The sequence below is a fragment of the Meles meles genome, chromosome 11 (genome assembly GCF_922984935.1).
Source record: "Meles meles chromosome 11, mMelMel3.1 paternal haplotype, whole genome shotgun sequence".
Lineage (NCBI taxonomy): Eukaryota > Metazoa > Chordata > Mammalia > Carnivora > Mustelidae > Meles > Meles meles.
This window is the reverse complement of record NC_060076.1, coordinates 33,918,104-33,938,421: the sequence shown is the minus strand read 5'-3', so window position 1 is coordinate 33,938,421 and position 20,318 is coordinate 33,918,104. Positions and strand designations below refer to the sequence as shown.

Sequence of the window (20,318 nt, the reverse complement as noted above, 5' to 3'; positions counted from 1 at the left end):
AGGAGTCTCATCTGGGTCTGCCTCTTTCTACCTCTCCTACCCCCATCTTTCAGTCCTCAGCTTATAATTTTAGAGCCTTTGTTCAATCATGTCCAGCCGCATAACTGCCTGGAATTCCTCAGAATCAACCATATACTTCTCTCTGACCTCTGTGCCTTTTGAACTTCCTGTTCCCTTTAGAGGCTGATACCTCTCCCCATCCTGACCCCACACATCCTTTTCCTTCTTGCCTGGCTAATTCCTTCATGTCCTTCAGAATTCCATTCAGGCCTCTCCTTATCTGGGAAAAATTCCCAGATGTCTTCCCTCTGCAGACTAGTCTTTTTGCCCATCTGACTTCCCTGTGTTCTCATAATATTCTATGCTTTTCTCCACCATAGCAGTTATTTCTCTACTGTAATAGCACAGAAAGTAGTCAGTAATAGTTGGTGGGATAATCTAACACATGTACACTCTGAAAATCTATTTGAATCCACAGACTAATGAATCCTATTATAGTAACCTTCTATTGTGTTCTTATAGGTGAAGATGCTGGAAGCAGATCTGGTTTCAAAAATGCTACGAGCTGTCCTACAGTCTCATAAGAACGGAATAGCATTACCCCGGCTCCAAGGAGAGTACAGATCCTTGACTGGAGACTGGATCCCCTTTAAGCAGTTAGGTTACCCTACACTAGAAGCCTATCTGAGAAGTGTGCCAGCAGTTGTGAGGATAGAGACTAGTAGATCTGGAGAGGTAAGAAGGTAATTGTGCATGTCACAAGAGTCAAACCAATCTTGATTACCTACCTGGCACTTCTGATCTCCTAACTAGGCTAACTAAGAAGTCAAAGTGGAAAAGTACTAGCTAAGTGGTTTGAGGTTGGTAGTGATAGAAGAGCATCCAAAGCACAGCCTAGACTTCTTAGGTCTTTTACTTGATCCCTCAAATCCTTTTCATTGTAAAAGTAGACCCTAATCATGTTAAATCAAACATTTTAAAGTTAAAGTTTACCCAGTCTTCAGCATTCAAAATAAGTCTACTGGAGACCTAACTGCCAGGTCTCACATTGCATGCATTACAAACTTGCTATAACTGTTTTAGCCCGGGTGGTAATGACCTCCTGGTTACCAAAGCTAATAGATACTTTTAAATTTTCATGGTTTGACCTCCTTCCTATCTGTTTCTATTATCTGGACCCTAGTTCAATCCCTAGCGGAGCATTCAGCACCACCATTCTCCTTGTCTTGAATCCCTTTGTTCTTTAGGCTGTTCTGTCCTTCACACCATTATGATCATATGACTTAATTTTTTTAGTTTCTCCAGAAGAACATTTTATGTATAACAATAACAATTTGGAGTAGTAATGAAATGTTTTATTGCACATACCCTATAACCCAGCAGTTTCACCTCTCGGTATCTGCCCAATGCACAGTGTGAAAGATATAGACAACCATTATCCAAAAGACAAAAATCACCCACCTCCCCAAACAGCACATTCTTCTGGGTACACTTCTGCATGTGTAGATAGATACAACAGATCTGGGCTATTTCTCCCCAAAACTTGTAATAGTTGTTCTGTTTGGTGGCATAGGGAAGGCTGTGGAGGAGGGAAAATGTGACCAGGATTGAGAGAGTGATCAAAGGGAAGGCTCACCTGATCTGTAGTAATTTTTATAAGGAGCATGTATAAATTAGTTAACTATTATATTAATAATAAAATTTGTTTCAACATCCCTGATTCTGCCAGACAGTGCTAAGCCCTCCCCTCTGTCTACTTGGCACTTTGTGATACACCCAAGATAGCACTTGACACAATGTTTTTTATTTAGTCTCTTTGTGTCTTTTTCCTTTGTAAGTTTCTTGAGGATGAATGATCGTGTTTTTCACTTCTAATAGTTGGTGCTTAGTAAATACATGTTTGAATGTGTGAATGATTAAATGTCTGCATGAGTTAATAAGTTAATAATGCCTCATATGGCTACTATGCTATAATTTACTGAACCCTGCTCTCCTATTATGAACATTTTTAATGTTTCCAAGTTTTGATTATTAAAATAACCCCTATTGCGCATATTTGGGTATCTACATTTTTCTTCAGTCATTTCTTGTAATATATTTTCAGTAATAGAAATACTGGGCCAAAGAATAGGAGTATATCTTGACTTGTATAAAGCCTCATTGCTTTCCTGTTCCTGCTCTCAACTTAGAATCAGAGGCTTTTTAACACTAGGTGGGGCTTTAGAGACATATATACTTGAAAAAAAAAATCTCCTGTATGTCACACCAGTTTTTTCAAAAGTTAAAAGCTAAGCTGCCCTGTTTTAAGCAGGTACCACAGGGCCCGGGGCCTCTGCTTGGCCTGCCTTACCCTCACCACCCCTCTGCCATTGTGAGGCCCTGGAGCTGCCATCCAGCAGTTTGAAAACCCCAGATCTAAGCCCACTCCTGCTTTTCAGCTGAGAATACTAAGATGTGGGAGGGAAACTGATTTGTCCCAAGTCACCTGGTTAATCCACTTCAGTGACAAGATTAGGGTTGGGTGGTCTTTGAGAGGTAATACAAGTAGCAGTTATGAGTCCATACTTTGGATTCAGAGAGATAGCCTAGCTGTGTGACAGGAAGTTTGCTTAACTTTCCTGAGCCTTCCTTACCCATATATAAATGGGAATAAAATATATCTCAAGGATTATATGAGATACTATGTGTGACACAGGTTTCTTCTGATTCATTCGTTAATCCCATAGTACCTAGCACATTGTAGATGCTTAATGAGTAGTTATTTAAGGAATAAGTACAATTTTCAATTTGAGGAGGGATTATTCAATATGCTGGACTATTCTTGGTTTCCCTTTTAGAATATGTAATTTTGCTCTCATGGTATCAAGGAGAGAGGCTTAAACATTTGCATATAGTCTGATTTGGGATATGTAAACTCACTAAGATCCACTTTCAAAAATGAGCCTCTAGGCACCAGTGAATCTGAGAAATATTTCTCCTTTCCCCTTGCCGCTTATGAACAGATTACCTGCTATGCCATGGCCTGCACAGAAACTGCGAGAATTGCTCAGCTTGTGGCCCGTCAGAGGAGTTCTAAAAGGAAAACTGGGCGGCAAGTTAACTGTCAGATGAGAGTAAAGAAAACCATGCCATTTTTTCTAGAAGGTACGTTCTTTTCATATGCTAAAATTTTAAGCCTGTCTATGGATACATACGGAAGCATTGCTTGTATGCATGATAAACTCCTATATTTGTTAACATTTACATGTCAAGGGGGAAATCCTAAAGCTGATATTTCTATTTGAAATTGACTTCCATCACCAGATGATGAGCATGCCTACTAAGTTACCACACAGCATGAACTAACTCAAGAGTAGATTTTAATTAAGCTTTATTATGGCAAAGTATTGCTTTATTCTTTTAAGTTACTTGGGGGAAAGCCTAATCTAGAATGCTGGATAAACCAAGAACCTAGGATTCAGTGACTTATTTAGCAAATCATGTCTTTATACAAAAATCATGTCTTTATACTTTTATACTAAAATTCTCTATTTTCAGGGAAAAATCACGAGTGATATAATACACAAAGGTGTTGTAGGAAACTCAGCCAGTGTTTACTGGACACTTATCTCAAAGAGCTTATAATCATTCTAAAACTAAATTCTCAAGACATAGCTCAAAGATAATATAAAAGAGTAGATGCTTCAATGCCACAGTGAGCATTTTCAACGAGGGAGCAATTGTGGTGAGAATGGCAGTGGAGGACTTCATGGTGAAGGGGGACTTGACCCAGACCTTGGACGATGGGAAGAATTTAAATAGATGAAGAAGAGACAGGGAGACTGAGTATGCTGCATTTGTAGCAGCATAAAGTGGCTGTCATTGAAGCGTTGATTGGTGAGTAGAGGGATGGTAACTGACTAGTTTAGCAGATGAAGCCACATTTTAAAGAATCTCATTGGCTAAATACCAATCTGTTCTTCCCCTACTGACAAACCCTGTAGTAACAACTTCCTCGTGTTCTTACACACTGTTCTAAGAATAGAGACCCACAGAAAACATCTGGACAGGGGAGTGGGATAGTGAAGCTAGGTTTGGGGGAAGCTAATTGATTTTATTATGTATGCCTAACTTCATAGGGAAACCAAAAGCAACCCTCAGACAACCAGGAGTTTCTTCAGATTTTTCTATCAGCAAAAAACCTAATCCAACACTGTTAAGAGACAAAGGACACTCTCTTGGAGTTAAGTCTGATGCTGAAATGCCGCCTTACACATTACATACAACTATCGGAAGCGATGTATTCAAAAACGTTCCAGTGCAGAGGCATGTGACCATACCTACAAACAACAGGTATTTGGGGCTTTATCTGGCTAAAAGAAGTTTGGAGAACATAAGATAATTAATGTTTAAAATGTATGTTTAGGTCAAGAAGGAAATACTTTCTGGTTTATCTAATGTAAGTTCACATGTAGGAGGGAAATATATCATTACTACAAGGCCACTTTTCCTGCTATCTAAATGTCATTGTCGGAATATCTTCATTTTATATTTTCTCTGCATTTTTGGTAATCTCTCCTTATAAAATTCATGTTGAAAGCTCTCACAGGAAAAAAAAGAAAAGCTCTCTCAAGTTATTCTAAGATGCTATTTCAGCATAACTTACAATTTTTTCTGAAAACATTTCTTATAATTACTTTTGTAAATTTTTAGTAAAATCTTATTGGTTTACACATTCCATTGTGCTCTAATAGTCATATCCATAATTATACAGTAGCATCATACATCCATGCATCAGAATATTGGACAAAATAAGGACAAGCTTAAAGTCTTAGTTTGGGTGCTACCATTTATTAGCCAGGTGAATAAGTGAAATTACTTCATCTTTTGGGCTTTGGTTTCCTCATTCATTTAATGAAAATGTTAAACTAGGTGATCTCAAAGTTCCTTTCTGGCTCTAAGTCTTATGGCTTTATAAGATAATTCAGGTCAGCAAACCATGACCTATGGGCCAAATCTGGCCCATTGGCTGTTTTTTTTGTAAATAAAGTTTTACTGAAACAAATCCATATCCCTTTGTTTATGTATTGTCTGTGGTTGCTTTTGCACAACTACAGAGCTGAGTAGTTGTGCAGAGATAGTATAACCTGCAAAATCTGAAATGTATACTAGTGGACCCTTTACAGAAAAAGTTTACCAACTCCTCACATAAATGAATCAGCATCACATTCTTTCATTCTTCTTGTGCCTTTATAAAATAAATTTTGTTGTATCATATCCTTTTATTTTATTTTATTTTTTTAAAGATTTTATTTATTTATTTGACAGGAAGAAATCACAAGAGAGGCAGGCAGAGAGAGAGGAAGGGAAGCAGGCTCTCCGCTGAGCAGAGAGCCCGATGTGGGACTCAATCCCAGGACCCTGAGATCATGACCTGAGCTGAAGGCAGCGGCTTAACCCACTGAGCCACCTAGGCGCCCTTTTTTTTTTTTTTTTTGTATCATATCCTTTTAAATCAGTGTTCAAAAATCCCAGCACTGTCCCCCATATTAGAATATTTAGAAGGAATTAGTTATTTTTAGTATGTTAGGTAAAATTTTTCATAATGGTATATGTTTAATGCTAGTTATGGCTAGTTATTATAATTTTGATAAGGTCTGGGAAATACATCGTTAAAACTTGGATCTTGACCCAAAGCACTAGTTGGGTCTAATAGGTCTAATATGTGACTGAGGTACCATTGCTCCTCTAGTTGTGTGCCTAAATTTCAAGATCCATTTTGAATTGAATCTATAAAATGACAGCAAAACTTAGACATTCTGGCCTGTGGGCCCAGGGGAGCATTCTCTATCCCATGATCTGGTGTCTCCTACCTGCCTGTTAGTGGCAATGGGCAACCTAGATAAATGCCTTCCATTCCTCCAGGTAGCACCAGCAGTAATTGAATGGAGGCTGCGCCAGCACTAAGCAGCCCAAAGAGCAGGCCCAAGATGGTGCTTTCTGACCTACAGCCTAGTGTGTTCTCACCCTTCCACCTCGCAGCATTAGGCCCGGGGAAGTACATTCTGCTCCAATGGGCAGCACCTGCAGAGATCAGGAAGGAGCCCCAACAGCAACAAATAAATGTACCAGACCAGAATGACACCATTAGGGCAATGAAAAATGACCTATCATTGGAACTGCAGCCTATAAAAGTGGGCCAGGAGCTATGTGCTAAACCTAAGCAGGGTAACTACCAGCTAACAGGCGGCTTTCAAATAGAATTCAGTCTCCTAACAAATGTCCCAGCGTCCAGAATACAATAAAAGAATCATTTGTTATACTAAGAACCAGGATAATGACAACTTGAATGAGAAAAGACAACTGACAGATGCCAACACCAAGATGAATCAGATGTTGAAATTATCTGACAAAAATTCAGCTCATCAGAAAGGATGAATACCCACTATTTACATCAACATGGATGGAACTGAAAGGGATTATGCTAAGTGAAATAAGTCAAGCAAAGAAAGACAATTATACAGTTTCACTCATCTGTGGAACATAAGAAATAGCATGGAGGACATTAGGAGAAGGAAGGGAAAACTGAAGGGGGTGAAATCAGAGGAGGAGATGAACCATGAGAGCCTATGAACTCCGGGAAAATATCTGAAGGTTTCAGAGGGGAGATCGGTGGGGGAATGGGTTAGTCTGGTGATGGGTATTAGGGAGGGCACGTGTTGTAATGAGCCCTGGGTGTTATATGCAAAAAATGAATCATGGAACACCACATCAAAAACTGTATGTACTGGGGCGCCTGGGTGGCTCAGTGGGTTAAAGCCTCTGCCTTCGGCTCAGGTCATGATCCCAGGCTCCTAGGATCGAGCCCCGCATCGGGCTCTCTACTCCGCCGGGAGCCTGCTTCCTCCTCTCTCTCTGCCTGCCTCTCTGCCTAGTTGTGATTTCTCTCTGTCAAATTAATAAAATATTAAAAAAAAAAAAAACTGTATGTACTTGGGGCACCTGGGTGGCTCAGTGGGTTAAAGCCTCTGCCTTCTGCTCAGATCATGATCCCAGGGTCCTGGGATCAAGCCCCACATCGAGCTCTCTGCTCAGCAAGGGACCTGCTTCTTCCTCTCTCTCTGCCTGCCTCTCTGCCTACTTGTGAACTCTGTCTGTCAAATAAATAAATAAAATCTTAAAACCGTATGTGATATACTGTATGATGACTAACATACATGGTAAAAAACATATATATATGTATTTTATATATGATAAAATATATATGTATTTTGTATATATATATGTATATATATTTTGTGTATATATATATATAGTATATATATATGTGTGTGTGTATATATGTATATAAATACATATATATATGTATTTTATATAAGATAAAATTATCTGTCAAGAATTTTAAAGTAGCTCTCCTAAAAATGTTTCAATGAACAATTGCAAATAATTTGAAAAAAGTGGAAAAATTGAAAATTCACTAAAGAAATAGAACATATAAAAAAGAACCAAAATAGGAAGCTATAGTACTATAAAATGGAATACCAGAATACAGAATTCATTGGGTAAGCTCAATGACAGAATGAGTATGACAGAGGAGAGAATCAGTGAACTTGAAGATAGAGCAATAGAAATGACCCACTAAGAATAGCAGAGTAAACGGACTTCCTTCAAAAACAAAGTAAAACAAATTAGAAAAAAAATCCACTTAGCAAAGCCTGAGGGCCTTATGGAAATAAAACACCCAGAAGACACTTAGGGACCTATGGGGAGAATAAGAAAAGGTCTAACATTTGTATTATCAGAGTCTCAGGACACTCAGAAGAGGAGGAAAAACTGGGGCTGAAAGAGTATTTGACAGCATAATGGCTCAAAACCTCTCAAATTTGGCTAAGGATGTAAACCTACAGATTGAAGAGTTCAGAGAGTCCTAAAGAGGATGAATCCATAGAAACTCACATGAAGACACATCCTAATTAAACTTCCAAAAACTAAAGACAAAGAAAAAGTCTTGAAAACAGCCAGAGAGAAATGATACATCATCTATAGGGGAATACCAGGTCTTTTTAAAGATTTATTTATTTATTTATTTAAGAGAAATATTACATAGTTAAAACTATTATTAACTTAATATTTGAGGGCTCACCAAATCTTTTGTGAAGCTGATAAAAGATCTAAATGATCTTCCCAGAAAAATAAATGAAAATAATAAAAAACTTAAAAAACATATACATACATCTTTGTATATTAATTCAAGAGATTCTTGGGTCCCAGAAGCCCTTTCTCAAAATCTCTGCTTAAGAACTCATGCCTGCCAGTTAACAAACTGGAAGGTTCTAGAAAAATAACATGACAGGTATTTTCTAATACTGTAGATATCAAGCTAAGTTTATTATGTGTCACCAGTAAAATAGAAAGAGGAATCAGGAATACAGATATATGATTGATTTGTGATTTCTCTGATTTATATGAGGGAAGGAAATATTAATCTCTAAAATAATGTAATTCATGACCATTGTATTTTTATTAAGGTGATAAGATTACTAAATTAGGTATTTAATATATTTATCCATAAAACATAGATAAATACAGTGCTGAAGGTTGAGGTTCCCATTAGGCCCGTTAGAAAGAGAGAAGAAATTGCTCTGTGTATAAAAATCATGGACTTTGGATAGTAATAAATGGCTGTCTGGCATTAGCCAACAGACACCATGATCAGAAAGGCATCCTTCAAGTATTAAGCTAAATGAATATAAATTTAGTGTTGGTTTCTGAGTCTTTGTATGTTTAAAGTAGTTGTATGTTTAGTACATCCTAAATATTTGTAGGAAGCATGTTCTAAAAGACATTTACTGCTTTGTTCTGATTGTAAAAGTATTATATATATAGTATAGAAAATTTGCAAAGTGTAAGGAAGTAAAAGAAATTTAAAAATTGCCTCTAATCCAAACATAAATGTAACCATTTTAAAATATCTATCTTTTGGAGGCACTTGGGTAATTCAGTTGATTAAGCATCTGACTCTTGATTTTGGCTCAGGTCATGATCTCAGGGTCCTGGGATGGAGCCCTGCATGGGGATCCGCACTCAGTGGGGAGGCTGCTTGAGGATTCTCTCTTGCCTTTTCCCTCTGCCCCTCCCTCCACACACACTTTCTCTCTCTCTCTCAAATAAGTAAATCTTTAAAGAATATATCTATCTGTTCTAGGTGCACCTGGTTGGTTAAGCTCCTAACTCTTGGTTTCGGCTCAGGTTGTGATCTTGTCATGAGATTGGGCCCCACATCAGGCTCTGTGCTCATTTGGAGTCAGCTTGAGATTCTCTCTCCCTCTCTCTCTGCTCCTCCCTCTGCTCACTCTCTCTCTCTCAAATGATCCATAAATATTAAAATATATATATATATTTTTATTTACATGTATGTAAGTTTTTAAAAATACAAAGGGAAGGGTACCTGAGTGGCTCAGTGGGTTAAGCCTCTGCCTTTGGCTCAGGTCATGATCTCAGGGTCCTGGGACCGAGCCCAGCATCAAGCTCTTTGCTCAGCAGGGAGCCTGCTTCCCCCTTCTCTCTGCCTGCCTCTCTGCCTACTTGTGATCTCTCTCTCTATCAAATAAATAAAATCTTTAAAAAATACAAGTGGAATCAAACTATGTATTACTATTTTATAAATGTTTTAAAGGTAATATATTTTTAACCCACATGATTAAGAATACTTCTACATTATCAATTTTTTTAAGTTTGTTTGTTTTAACTAATCTCTCCACCCAATGTGGGGCTCTAACTCATAACCCAGAGATCAAGAGTCGCATACTCTTCTGACTGAGCCAGCCAGGTGCCCTTACGTTATGGTTTTTCATGTTATCAGGGAAGTCCATTGCGCAACCACCTATTGTTGAATATAAATGATTTCCATTATGTAACCAATTCTATGATGAACATATCTGTAGAACAGGACTTGCATATATTCATAACTAGTTCCTTAGAATAAATTGGTAAAATTGGGTAAAAGAGTATACATACTAAGGCTATTACTAATTTGTGTTCCATGCAGTTTATACCAATTATGTTCTAGAAGTATACGATGTGATTGTTTCTTTATACCCCTGCCAACACTAGGCATCACTTTTTTAGTTGATACTCTAAAAGGTGAAAAAAATGTACCTGTGTTTTAATGTAGACTTCTTTGACTTGGATTCTTAAGGAGGTTATAATTTTCACAAATGTTTACTCAACCATTTGTAGATCTTTTATGAATTACATGTCTTTGCCCTTTGCACAACTCTTCTGTTTTTTTTTCTTTTCTCATTTGTAAAAATAATTTATAAATTAAGGATATTGACCTTTTGTAATGTGTTGGCAATGTTTCCTCAGTTTATTTAATTTTGGTATTTCCATTATACAAAAACTTTAAAATTTTGTATAGTTACATCTATTAATCTGTTCCCTTGTGGCTCTGTCTTTAGGTGTTATGCTTAGAAAAGTATTTTTACCCCACTATTATGTAACAGGTCTTCTGTGTTCTTTTAGAATGTTATGCTTTCATTAAGTCCTTAATCCCAAATTTATGTGGTTTTGTATAGCATGAGATTTAGCAGTGTTATTAGCCAGATGTCCTAATACCAATCATTACATAATCTTTTCCCTCCACACTGGTTTCAAATACTGTCTTTACCAATAATAACTTGTTATAAGTATATGACTCAGTTTATGGGCTTTTCATTCAGAATCATTAATTACCTGTCTATTCTTTTGCTGTGCCAAATTATTCAGATTATTATAGCTCTGTAATGTGTTCATAACCTTTACTCTCTACTTCTTCCTCTCTCTACTCCTGATAGGGGTTCTTGCTTCTATCCTGTGCTTTCATTATACCCATTGCCACTATCATAGCACTTAGTAGATTTTGCTTTTATAGATTTTGTCAGTGCATTATTATCTATTTTCATGTAAGAGATTATACAGATTTAGCAGCTTATAATGCATTTTTATTATCTCCTAGTTTCTGTGGGTCAGGTATCTGACGCTGCTTAGCTGGGTCCTCTGCCTCGGTCTCTTACGAGGCTGCAGCAAAGGTACTGGCCATGGCCAGGAAGAATTAAGCAAGGATCTGCCTCTGGGCGGATGCACATTGTTGTTGGCATAATCATTTCCTTTCAGTTTTTTCTCAGTAGCCAAGTTCCCTGCTGTTGGTCAAAGACCATCTTCCAATTTCTTTCCACATAGGCCTCCCCAGTATGTCCATTTGTGCTAGCAGGGGGAAAATTAGAATCTTTTGTGACATAATCATTTGTAATCCCCTCAACCTTGACATATTCTGTTGGTTAGAAGCAGGTGACTCAAGGCGAGCACTTGGGTGGTGCTCCAAGCACAGCTTATACAAGTCTGTGGATACCAAGGCAAGAATCACTGGGGGCCATGTCATAGCTGCTTACCACAGTTTTCTCAACTATATTTATAGTCCATGAGATAGGGGTATGTTTCTCTTCACAGATCGTTACTGTCTCCCCATGCATGCACATAGTAGGTCTTTAGGTAAGTGTTTGTAGGATAAGAATGTGTCTCTAATGAATGGCATACGTTTAGATTTGATAGAGGATTTTGGGGGGCCAGTCTAAATATTTGTCCTTTTTATTTTTATTTTTATTTTTTTCAAGAGAGAACAGGTAGGGTGGCGGGGAGAGGGAAAGAGAGAATCCCAAGCAGGCTCCATGCCCAGTGCAGAGCCCAACCTCAGGGCTCAGTCTCATGACCCTGAGATCATGACCTGAGCCAAAGTCAAGAGTCAGACGTCCACCTAACTGAGTCACCTAGTCACCCCACTATTTGTCTTTTAAGAAACAAAATAATAAATGTTTTATACTTACTGTCATAGAATTGATTGGATCTCTTTCATCTTATTTTTGTTTTTCATGTGTCCCTGCAGTTTCCCTTGAAAGCTTTCTTTTGCTATGTCAACTGTTTTCTTTCCCATCCATCACATCTACCCATTCTTTTTTTTTTTTTAAGATTTTATTTATTTATTTGTCAGAGAGAGACAGAGAGAGAAAGATCACAAGTAGGCAGAGGCAGAGGGAGAAGCAGGCTCCCTGCCGAGCAAGGAGCCCGGTATGGGACTCGATCCCAGGATGCTAGGATCATGACCTGAGCCAAAGGCAGCCGCTTAACCAACTGAGCCACCCAGGCGTCCCACATCTACCCATTCTTGATCCATGTCTGTCCTTGCCATAATCTCTCTGTGCCCTCCTCTTGCTCACAACCCTCTGCCTGCTACTAGAACCCTCAAAGCAGACTCAGAGCAGGGGAGGGTTCCAGTTTACATTTTTATGGCTCTGGTGCAAGCGAAAAGAGTGCTGTCTCCCTACCATTTCTGTATAAATAGGAGTTGGATATGTTTTGACATCTTCTGTTATGACCCAGATGCGTTAATACATAAATATGATGCTCTTATCATTGCATAGCATCATATATTAAATAAGTTGTATTGGTAGTCTACCATTTAATAGTTTATTATAGAATTAAAATATTATGAGATGTGCTTCATTCCAAAGAATTTATCTAATTTTTAGGGTATTCCATGCCGTCCAAAAATTGGAAAATATATGTACTGTGTCATGGTCACCCACTCTCGTCCCATACCCACTGATGGGCAAGATGCAGTCATTGATTCATTCAATTATCTTATTCACTCTTACAACATTCCTCTCCCTTGTTTATACCAAGCAGTACCCTAGACACTGGGAACATGTCATTAAGACACTTGGAGCCTAGTGAGGGAGACTGATATGAACACACATGGTGTGTGTGTGTGTGTGGTGTCTTTGTCCTCCTGTTTGGAGAAATCTTCCTACATATATCCAATGTAATTTATATAAAAATTATTATTTGAGTAAGATGTGAGATATGGGGATTCTATGTTTCTTCTTTTCTCCTTGTTATTTGAGCAATCCCCTCTGTGGTTTGGAATGCCACTTCTTTTCATATGCTCAGATACAAGGTAAATTCAGTGTTTCTGTGCTCTGTATCATTTTAGTTTATCTGTTCAAAGATTATAATTGTAATTTTATAACTCATTTCAATTCCTGGTGATAGAAGTCCTTCATTTTTTAGTTATATTCCAAAATATTCTTTATGTTCAACTACTTATTCTCTGCATGATTTTTTTTTTTTTTTTTTTTTTTTTTTACTTTGTATGGCTAGTCCCTTAAAGGTGATTAATTGGAAATCTAACTTCCAAGTTCTTTTAAAGTTCCAGTTTAGGGCATGGGCTTCACTATTAGAATTTTAACTTACTTTTTTTCTTTTTTTATAACACCTTAGGTTTAGCCCAAAGGCATCCCTTCCACCACCTTTTCAGATGCATCTCTCAAGAACGTGTGCTAAGGAAATAAGTGGTATGTGTGCTAATCATTATCTTCATGATACCTTTAGGTTTCTGGAACCTCACAACCCCCGAGAAAAATGTCTGGTGGTGGCATTTCACATTTGCTCTCACCTTATCCTACTTGGAATATATGTCTCCTCCCTTCTTTCCTCATTTCTTTACGTTATGTAAATAACATACATGAAGTGATCTAAAGAGCAAACAATACCTCTAAGGATATCCTTATTCTGACGTAAGGCCTTCCTCACATCAGACCACTCCTGTTTCACTTCCAGGGGTACTTGTGCCCCTTGCCACCCTCTCACTCATTAGGGGGTGACATTTAAAGTACACAACTATGGGACTTCAACTCCTAAAATGGTTTCAGATACTCCACCATTGAAAAGCCTGGGACCGTAAACTGTGTACAATGACCACTAAGCATCAAAGTACGAATATAAATGATTCCTTGGGTTATAAGATCCAAAAGGACTGTTAGGAAAACAGTAAGTCAAAGATTCTGAAGATTAAAAATGCACACACTCATTATCTTGTCTTTTCCAACCGAAGTGTAAATTCCCTGCTGAAAGATCTACCTGAGGGACACAGCATTTCACAATCAGTACTTATGTGGCCTGAAATTTAAGTGTGATTTGAAATGATTTGCTGCTTTAAGTGTGATGCTTACTGAGTCAAAATAATTTTTCCCATAAGAACACATCTCTGGTATTTCTTATGGAAACTAATTGAATATGATTTTTGTTTATATCAATTACTGTTACACATGCATTTTCTGAAACATGGCAACTTAGTAAAGTTGTATACCCTTTAGAGACTATAAATCTTTTTCAGTTAGAATAAGCTTTTTTCTACAGAACCATGAGGACTTGTTTCAGAACTGATTGCAGTTCACCTGGCAGCTGATATGTACACCCTTATACACAGTCTCTCCTACCTGTAAAACAGATTGCTTCCTTGGTTTGTTTAACAAAAGGCACGCAAGCTTAGGGGATTCCCAGTGGCCCCCCCAGAACAGGTGCATTTGCAGAGACTCCCAACTGTGCATCAGTTCTGACATTCTCCCTTTAAAGGAGGTCTGGTTCTCAGAAGCTCATCTTTTCCTTATTCCTGGTCCTTTTGTATCATTATTTGGGGCAAACCTAAGTAAATTAGTGATACCTTTAGATGGACATTGTGGACTCATTTGCTTGCTGAGCCAAACTAAGTCTTGTGCCTTGTGGTGGATAAAGCAAAGTCAGCATCTAGCCATCCTCAAGGAACAGCTTCCCCTTTGGCTTTCTGGCATTCTCAGAGGCCAGTGTTCCCAAACCAGCCGGTGTATCTCTCTACCTGCCAGTTTAAAATAGAATAAAATTTGCTGAATCCCAGTAGGAATACTGTCTGATTAAAGTACAAATATATTTTGCTTATAGATGGTAATCTTTAATACAGTCTAATCTGTGTCCCAGTGAAGAGCTTTGGAATGAATTTCATTGTTCTTAAAATACCAGAACTGTCAGCTATAGACACTCAAATTTCTTTATTGTCTTAGGATGTTGGCTCAGGCATTCTAAGTTTTAAATAAAAAATAAGTGTGAGTAAAGAGAGCCAAAACTTTATATAAAAAATTCACTTATAAAAGATAAATGATTTGGATTGATGAAATAAAAACAAATTAGTAATACTTATCTGTGAACACTAGAGCTTTTATTTACTTTATAAGCTGAGGCTAGGATAATTATTGTAGGTGGATCAATTTTTGAACTTCTGTATATTGCTAAATTATTTTTTCTCATTAATAAAGCAGAAAACCTAGGCAATTTTTTATTTTCTATAAAATGTTCTTTGACCTTATGATCAAGGCATTATCCTAATGCTTTGTGGAACATAGCTTTAAATTGAGCAGTGCATATAAACCAGTATTGTCTTAAATTTAACCTTTCTTAGTTGCACTTCGGAAATGATTAGTTAAATAATAAAGTTCATTATGCTTTACGAAGCAAGATCATTCTGATGTTTAAATTAAATTAGGAATCACCCTGGTAACATAAAGGAAGCAGGTTCCGTCTGTGGGTGACTGTTGAGCCTGCTGGTTGTTTCACGGTTAAAATTTAGAATGAAGTTGTTATAGTCCTGCTTGGCCTAAATCCTGCTTGCTTCTAAGTCCCTTGACCCCCATAAACCTGAAGTGTAACAAAGCCTAATGACACAAATACTAGGTAATGGGGATAATCTAAAATGTTAAGCCTTCTGGTTAATTCTATCATTTTTTTAATTTAAAGATAATTTAAATCAGACTGTTGAAAAACCAAATGTCACACCTCCTGCCTCTTACACTTATAAAATGGATGAGGTTCAGAACCGCATAAAGGAAATATTAAACAAGCATAACAATGGCATTTGGATATCTAAGCTTCCACATTTTTACAAAGAGTTATATAAAGAAGAACTTAATCAAGGAATTTTACAACAATTTGAACACTGGCCTCATATTTGCACGGTATGTTTTTCCTGTTCCTTCCTTCCGATGCCTTCTTCCTGCCCCACTTTCAGATTTTGAGTTATTAGTCATATCACCTTTACCCTGGGAGCACGAAGCACTTGATTTATTAATATTGTTTCATTAATATTTATCTCTAAAATTAACATATATCAGGGGTTTTTTTGTTTTTTTTTTTTTAACATATATCAGTTCTTATTTATAGAAGTATGTCAAGATTGAGGGCTATGTGTGTTGTGATTGCTGTTTTTATATATTTTGTCTTAAGTTATTTTTAAGTGCATTTAATATGAATACCATTTTGTATTGACCTGCTTCCAGTAGATATTGCTAACTTTGCCATTTTCATAAGTTAAACTTACCGGTAATATAACTTTATTAGCCTCAAATTTTACATGCTTATTATTTTGGCTATTTATAGAATACCTTATTTTAATTTTTAAATTAATACAGAGTTGTGACTTAAAATGTTTATAAAGTTCTTTGGAGGAAAAAAATTGACTAATGAACTGACATCTATTTCTATACCTGTTTCTACTTGAGAGTCTATTATAATAAAATGATGAATCAGAATAGTTTATTAGAAATCTTAGTTCATCCAGCAATAGAGACAATTAGATTCTTAAACTAAAGTTACTATGTTTCTTTTTTTTAAGATTTTATTTATTTATTTATTTAATTTTTTAAATTTATTTTTTCAGCGTAACAGTATTCATTATTTTTGCACAACACCCTAGACTATGGACTCTGAAAAACAACCTGAGGGTTTTGAAGATTTTATTTATTTATTTGACAGAGATCACAAGTAGTCAGAGAGAGAGGAAGGGAAACAGGCTCTCCGCTGAGCAGAGAGCCCAATGCGGGGCTCAATCCCAGGACCCTAGGATCATGACCTGAGCTGAAGGTAGAGGTTTTAACCCACTGAGTCACCCAGGCATCACAAAAGTTACTATGTTTCTTAATGTTGTCATTTACATAGAATATATTCAATGATGTATAACTATTTTATTTTTTTTAAAGATTTTATTTATTTATTTGGCAGAGAGAGGTCACAAGTAGGCAGAGAGGCAGGCAGAGAGAGAGAGGGAGAAACAGGCTCCCCACTGGGCAGAGAGCCCAACGCGGGGCTCGATCCCAGGACCCTGAGATCATGACCTGAGCCGAAGGCAGAGGCTTAAACCACTGAGCCACCCAGGCACCCCGATGTATAACTATTTTAAATGGCAAGCTACTTGGGGCTTCTAAGCTTGCAGAATTAAGTATGTATATGATTTTTGTTTAATAGAGGGCTTTCATTTATCTAATCCATTATATATATTGGCCCCCAACCTTGTTGGATAAAGCACAGGCCACTCTTTTTCTAAGCACCTGGCCTAAAGACAACATGTATTTGTAACCACTTTCTCCTCCAGGTTTCTGACACCCATTAGAGTCCCAGTAACTTCCCAGGCAAGAGTCATTCCTTCATTAATGCAGACCATTTGTTTTTATACCATTTATTGTGCACCTGCAGGGACCAATCACCGCCGTAGATGCTAAGGACCCCTTAGGACCAAGTCACGTGTCAGAATACACAGTGAAAAGTGGGAAAACACGGAGAAATAGCAAACTCTGAAAAAAGGCTTTTGCCCTATAATTTATAGAGGCAAGAATATTTATTGACTATGTTACTCCTGATTTATGTGGAATATAGGATTTGGTCTTATAATGGAAATTCCTGCTGTTTGCCATTCATTTCATTCCATTTTTACTTCTTCCTAGGGCAAGTTTTCTCCTTGGGTGCAGATTTAGCACCATTGATGTGCCCCTCAGTGTTCCCTCATCTTGAGGGGACTTTGGATGTTTCACTGGGCTGCTCAGTTTAGAGGTGCAAGGCCTGGAGCCCCTTCTCCAAATGCATAGGGCTCTTTTATTTTTTAAATCTATAGATAGTCATAAACTTACAGCATATCTTCAATGAACTTAGAGCCCCTTTTTGTCAGGATACACATAAAGGTTTGATTATAAAAAAATAAAAAGTTGTCCTTGGAGTAAATTTTAAAAAATTAACTCCACAGATCTTAACGCATTATTGTTTCTGGTTACTTTATTTTATACTCCATGATAACTACTAGTGTCTGTGTAGCTTAATTTATGGCTTTTGGGGAGAAATTTTCATCTTTGCTAACTATCTGTCTGCAAAACTCCAAAATTTCTCTTGCTAGGATTGTAGGCGAGAGAGTATCTCTTTGATGTTTAAAACTTTATCTACAATGAAGGGTTTCTTACTAAATTTCAGGGTCAAAACAACTGACTTTTAATTTTTTGATTGCTCAAATTCATCTTTGTTGCATGATAATGTTCAGACAGTAAAGGTAGAACGTGAAAAAGACACAGAATATACCTTTCTTATCTATATTCTGTGTCCCTCAACTTTGAGTAGGATTGTTTAGATGCAAACACTATAAATTATTAAGGATGAGAATTTGCTTAGTGTTAAAGCATTGTGTCTAGGATGCCAAAACTGCCAGTCTTGTTGATGTCTATTAATCTTTTTAAAACTGTTTTCTTATAACCTCTGAACATTTTTAACAGCCTGCTGGTAAACGGTTTTAAACAATGACAACATGATTATTTTTAGACAGTGTTAAACAGTTATACCATAGTTGTTTTCCCTGTGTTCTGACTTCTTGCTTTTCGCCTTGCTGAAAAGCAGAAATGCTGATAGCATGCCCAGAGCTGATGCTATGACAGGCATGTACCTTCTCAAACGCAACATAGAAAATTCTGGGTAAGGAAGATTTGGTAGTGTGTATCTCTCTACACAGCTCGTTGTGAAACTGAAAAAGAAACCCAAGTGCAGCACATTTCCCTATTTCTTCTAAAAGATGCTTTCTCTCCCACTCATATAAAACATTCTATATAAAAAAGATTGAAAAATAAAGTTAGGAAAGCAAGATCATCCATTTATACCTTTATACAATGGATACACCATATGTACATGACAAACTCAGAGATAGCCACTAATATCAGAATATTAGTGTTTCCACTAATATCAGAATGGGCAACATGAGCTTCTGGAGCCAAAGAGCACCTCTGAATTTTACTTTCATGGAGGTTCTAACCTACTATGTGCTATAAGCCACTTTACAAGGATGTTGGCTTACCTTTTGATGCAGGTGGAAGGATGCTTTGACTCTGTTGTTCTTAACCTTAATCTCTACAATAACAAAATGTGGACTGAGTTTTGAAAGCTAAAGAGAATGTAGTCATGTTCACAGTGATGAACCTGTTGCATAGGGTTCCTAGACAACCTGTGAGGGAAGTGGAAATTGTGCAGAAGCTATCCTGGAAAGGCAAAGAGCCTAAGATGGTAGGTCGCTAGACCAAGGATATTGGAGTCTGAGAATTCCCACTCAGTCCTAGGAGGAGGATGGTGACACCTTTTAGCTATTCTAAAATGCTGGTCTTTTTAATAATGTTCTTCTTAGCTGCTGTGTTTAGCTAGGATTTTTTAAATGCTTCTATGAGCCAGACACTGCCATGGGTGCTAAGAATGACAGTAAACAAGACAGACATGGTCCTTGCTTGCCCTTATGGCACTTACTGTCCAAGGGAGAAAATAAACATTGAACAAATTATGATAAGCCTGTGACTGTACTGAAGGAGAAGTCCAGGGTGTTAGGGAAATGGCCCAACTTAGTATGACGAGTTAAGAAAAACTTCCCGGAGGAGGAGACTGCTGCACTGAAACCTGAGAGGTGAGCTGAAGAAAGCAGGCAAAGGAGACAGCTGGTACCAGAGCCCTGAGATGGAAAGAAAAGCTTTTTCAGGAAACAGAAAGAAATTCAATGGAGAGAATGGCTCAAGAAGAAACTCAAGAGGCAAGCAGAGGCTGGAGGCCACTTAGAATCGTCAGTTGGTGGGAACTTGGCGGGGACCCCCCACCGGGAAGTCACCCAGGATCCAGAGCCTCTGGCAGGCTTTACTTTCTAGTAAAATTCTAAATCTCATGACAATGACTGTTGGACACCCGAGATTTTGTCAACATTACCCTCTCTTTGCATTATGGATGGAGAGAGAAACCTCTCCATTCCCACATGAGCCAGCACATGTGTATTTATTTAAAGCCTTATTTGCCGCTGCACAGAGAGCTGGGGAGCTTGTCTTAGAGCCACACAGGACCACATGCGCGCATGTGAATTCTGAGAAGAATTCCCACCCCACTTCAGAGACCTAGAGGAGGAGCACAGGGCCACTTCAGGATGGCCGGGGCAACGTTCTGAGTTGTGCTGGAGGCACGCCAGGCCTTAATTATGAATATAACATTTTGTGATGAGAGCATGAATTCTAGAACATAAAATGCGAGTGATGAAAAAGCTGTCCATTGTACTAATTATTCGTGCTTTTGCAAAAAGTTGTTTACTATTAATCTGCATTTTTGTTAAATGACATTTCCCTACCCCTTAGAAATCACTGTTCTTTACATTTGAGTAACTCTAA

General features: G+C 37.6%; 1 protein-coding gene across 4 annotated transcripts in view; it reads left to right on the top strand.

The window, feature by feature from the left end:
- Positions 1–20,318, top strand: part of TDRD7 (tudor domain containing 7) — a 73,460-nt gene that overhangs the window by 14,026 nt on the left and 39,116 nt on the right. For 2 of the 4 annotated variants that reach the window (XM_046023347.1, XM_046023346.1), the window contains exons 2-6: positions 523–735; positions 3,003–3,144; positions 4,119–4,332; positions 13,294–13,367; positions 15,619–15,836. In XM_046023347.1, coding sequence (XP_045879303.1) covers positions 529–735; positions 3,003–3,144; positions 4,119–4,332; positions 13,294–13,367; positions 15,619–15,836 — 855 coding nt within the window. In that variant the 5' untranslated portion in view covers positions 523–528. Of the gene's footprint in view, positions 1–522; positions 744–3,002; positions 3,145–4,118; positions 4,333–13,293; positions 13,368–15,618; positions 15,837–20,318 lie in introns of those variants that run through there. The other 2 variants (XM_046023349.1, XM_046023348.1) reach the window with 2 other exon arrangements.